The 4,485-nt window shown below is 45.0% G+C and overlaps 1 protein-coding gene across 1 annotated transcript in view; it reads left to right on the forward strand.

Annotated features, from left to right (window-relative positions):
• Positions 1-389: 389 nt before the first annotated feature.
• Positions 390-4,485, forward strand: part of LOC127142154 (prestalk protein-like) — a 12,750-nt gene continuing 8,654 nt past the window's right edge. The window contains exons 1-3 of the mRNA XM_051069254.1: positions 390-393; positions 2,109-2,160; positions 2,268-3,729. Of these exons, the coding sequence (XP_050925211.1) occupies positions 390-393; positions 2,109-2,160; positions 2,268-3,729 (1,518 nt within the window). The remainder of the gene's footprint in view (positions 394-2,108; positions 2,161-2,267; positions 3,730-4,485) is intronic.

Raw genomic sequence — 4,485 nt, forward strand, 5'->3', positions numbered from 1 at the left:
TCTAGTGATTTATGTATGTATTTCATCATGGACCATAAAAAAAATGCTGTAATCTCAGAAAAGAGAAAACATGGTTTGTACCATCTGCAATCCCTGGGCAGGTGAAAAAACAGTACAACACAGAGCATCACAACTACAGATACATCAACATCCTTTTCATAAGACTGTGTACACATATGTAGACACACACAAACACATCAAAATATTACAAACGTATATCATACATCCACTTTTTACTCTCATGAGAGAAAATATGGAAGTCTGTGGAGGTTTTCAGATCGACAGGGAGCATATTCCATTCTTCAGTAACTTTGGAGAAAAAGGTGGAGCCTCATTTAGGGACAGTATAATCTGCCCTTGAAGTGACTTTACTGGCCTGTTTGTGAAATATGGGTAAATTTAGCTATGACTAACCCCATGATATTTAAACTCATCAACATTGTTATCTTTTGTCCATTTATATAAATATTTTTTTGGGGAAAATTCTTAATGTTCACACTGTCTCCATATTCACAGTGAGACATGAATAAATGAGCCACTTTACAACATTTTTGATGGACTCTGTCAGGCATTGAAATGTTGTACTAAGTCTGTTTGTGATTAAATAAACTCTCATTCATTCTACAGTGTTGAAAGTCTTTGGGAAGCAGAAATCAGTAGAAACTCAATTAAGACACAAATCCTACAACCACAAAAAAAATGTTTTTCAGGTAGATCTTACCAAGCTGCCCCAAAATGTTTAAATCAATGTGTAATCACACACAAAGCGTAGTTGCACTGGGCACGCAAATATCAATATACTTGTAAAATAAGAGCATCTTAAGCATCACATACCCCAGATCAGCCGAACACCACCTTGACTCTGTACCACAAAAGATCAAGCAGAGATATTATTTATTTGTTAGAGTAACAAGGATAAACTGTCTAATTACTGATGGTGAAACATGTCAGTCCATACCACGCTCTGTGCGTTTACAACTCTTTGTTTGCAGTAAGGCGGTAGATAACCTTAACAAACCTGATGAAAAGTAACAATTAGGCTTTTTTTAGACAAAAGGAAAAAAAATGTTGAGTTGATCCCACTCTTAAAGCTATGGTCGGCCTTATTAACATGAACACATTCACATCTAGAGGTGTGGACTTCCAGTCTTTCATAGTTAACATACTCGAACTGAAAAAACCCAAAGACAAATAAACAAAAAACAGGACATAAGCTGTGCAATAACAAAAAGTCTTTGTAAAGCATCTCAACTGGAAAACAACCAAAGAACATTAGAACTAAAATGAATCCAACGTCAAGACTAAAATAAAATGTCACTCAACCAGTTTCTTCAATCATTAAACGTATCAATCAAATAAAAGAAGCATGAATAAGCTAAAAAGCAGGTGACCACACCTTACACTATGGAGAAACACATTACTCATACACATCATTTACGTCTTTGTTCTGTACCTGATGTCACTTTACCTGCTTTGTGTGGATATAAAAGCTGCTGTATGTTCACCGGAGGACATCAACAAGCTAACAGCAGAGGATACTGAACAGGTGGAATCAGAGAGCATCACAACTTCAGCCACTACACTGAAGACGACTAAACACCAGACACAATCTGTAAGTATTTTAATGATGAACATTTATCCAATTACAATCAATGAAGCCATGTTTCATGCTTTTCTTAATTTGTGATGTTGTTATTAATGCAATTATTAGTTGCATCATTAGGTGTGTATGTGTAACACCTCTGTGTTCATTTTGTTGGGAAAAAAATATAAAACTAAAAAAAAAGTTATTAAGTTATTGAATTATATTGTGTCTACAGCTAAAACTTGTTTTTAACTTAAAGTTGAAAAAACAAAAAAGCCCAGCTGATTCCAGAAACCGTTTCTTCTGAATAGATGACACCAGTTTTTTTGTATGCCGTAAAAAAGGATACATTTCAAAAAGATTCAGTAAAAGATGTAATTCATTAAAACAATCATTTAAGAATATTCTTCAACTGTTGCTACATGGTAGTTTAGAGATTTTCAAGAATGGCTGTGAATGTCTCTAAAGCTGTTCAGACATATTTAAAACCGAATTTTAATCAGTGATTCTGTTTTTAAAACAGAATCTTGCCACAATGATGATGAAGATCTGTATCGTGCTTCTTCTCTTGGTTGGTAAGTTTAAGTAATTTATTCTCATCCTACAGGCTAGATACATGAATTTGAAATGTTGGATTGTTGACTGTTGTTACTATAATCTATCCATCTCGATTGTTGAACAGCCTCAGGCAACGCTCAGTCTACAACTACAGCTGCTCCAACAACTACAGCTGCCCCAACAACTACAGCTGCTCCAACAACAACTACAGCTGCCCCAACAACTACAGCTGCCCCAACAACAACCACTTCTGCCCCAACCACTGCTGCCCCAACAACCACAGCTGCTCCAACAACTACAGCTGCCCCAACAACTACAGCTGCTCCAACAACAACCACAGCTGCCCCAACAACAACTACAGCTGCCCCAACAACCACAGCTGCTCCAACAACCACTGCTGCCATGACTACAGCTGCCCCAACAACTACAGCTGCCCCAACAACTACAGCTGCCCCAACAACGACAGCTGCTCCAACAACCACTGCTGCCCCAACAACAACCACAGCTGCCCCAACTACAGCTGCCGCAACAACTACAGCTGCTCCAACAACCACTGCTGCTCCAACAACCACTGCTGCTCCAACAACTACAGCTGCTCCAACAACAACCAGTGCTGCCCCAACAACTACAGCTGCCCCAACAACCACAGCTGCTCCAACAACCACTGCTGCTCCAACATCCACTGCTGCTCCAACAACAACCAGTGCTGCTCCAACAACCACTGCTGCCGCAACAACCACAGCTGCTCCAACAACAACCAGTGCTGCCCCAACAACGACAGCTGCCCCAACAACCACAGCTGCCCCAACAACTACAGCTACCCCAACAACAACCACTGCTGCCCCAACAACAACCACTGCTGCCCCAACTACAGCTGCCCCAACAACTACAGCTGCCCCAGCAACAACTACAGCTGCCCCAGCAACAACTACAGCTGCCCCAACAACCACTGTTGCCCCAACAACAACCACTGCTCCAACAACTACATCTGCCCCAACAACCACAGCTTCTCCAACAACCACAGCTGCCCCAACAACCACTGCTGCCCCAACAACGACAGCTGCTCCAACAACCACTGCTGCCCTAACAACCACAGCTGCCCCAACAACTACAGCTGCCCCAACAACTACAGCTGCCCCAACAACCACAGCTGCTCCAACAACAACCAGTGCTGCCCCAACAACTACAGCTGCCCCAACAACCACAGCTGCTCCAACAACTACAGCTGCCCCAGCAACAACTACAGCTGCCCCAACAACCACTGTTGCCCCAACAACTACAGCTGCCCCAACAACGACAGCTGCCCTAACAACCACTGCTGCCCCAACAACTACAGCTGCTTCAACAACAACCACTGCTGCCCCAACAACCACAGCTGCCCCAACAACCACAGCTGCCCCAACAACTACAGCTGCCCCAACAACCACTCCTGCCCCAACAACCACAGCTGCCCCAACATCCTCAGCTGCCCCAACAACAACCACTGCTGCACCAACAACTACAGCTGCTCCAACAACTACAGCTGCACCAACAACGACAGCTGCCCCAACAACCACTGCTGCCCCAACAACGACAGCTGCCCCAATGCACACCTAACAACCACAGCTGCTCCAACAACGACAGCTGCTCCAACAACCACTGCTGCCCCAACTACAGCTGCCCCAACAACCACAGCTGCTCCAACAACGACAGCTGCTCCAACAACCACTGCTGCCCCAACTACAGCTGCCCCAACAACCACAGCTGCTCCAACAACTACAGCTGCGCCAACAACCACAGCTGCTCCAACAACAACCAGTGCTGCCCCAACAACTACAGCTGCTCCAACAACAACCAGTGCTGCCCAACAACTACAGCTGCCCCAACAACCACAGCTGCTCCAACAACAACCAGTGCTGCCCCAACAACTACAGTTGCCCCAACAACCACAGCTGCTCCAACAACAACCAGTGCTGCCCCAACAACCACAGCTTCTCCAACAACTACAGCTGCTCCAACAACTACAGCTGCCCCAACAACTACAGCTGCCCCAACAACCACTCCTGCCCCAACAACCACAGCTGCCCTAACAACCACAGCTGCCCCAACAACGACAGCTGCTCCAACAACCACTGCTGCCCTAACAACCACAGCTGCCCCAACAACCACTGCTGCCCCAACAACTACAGCTGCTCCAACAACCGCAGCTGCCCCAACAACTGCAGCTGCCCCAACAACTACAGCTGCCCCCAACAACCACAGCTGCTCCAACAACAACCAGTGCTGCCCCAACAACTACAGCTGCCCCAACCACACTGCCCAACAACACACTCTGCAACAACTACATCTGCCCCAACAACCAC

The sequence above is a fragment of the Lates calcarifer genome, linkage group LG3 (assembly GCF_001640805.2).
Source record: "Lates calcarifer isolate ASB-BC8 linkage group LG3, TLL_Latcal_v3, whole genome shotgun sequence".
Lineage (NCBI taxonomy): Eukaryota > Metazoa > Chordata > Actinopteri > Centropomidae > Lates > Lates calcarifer.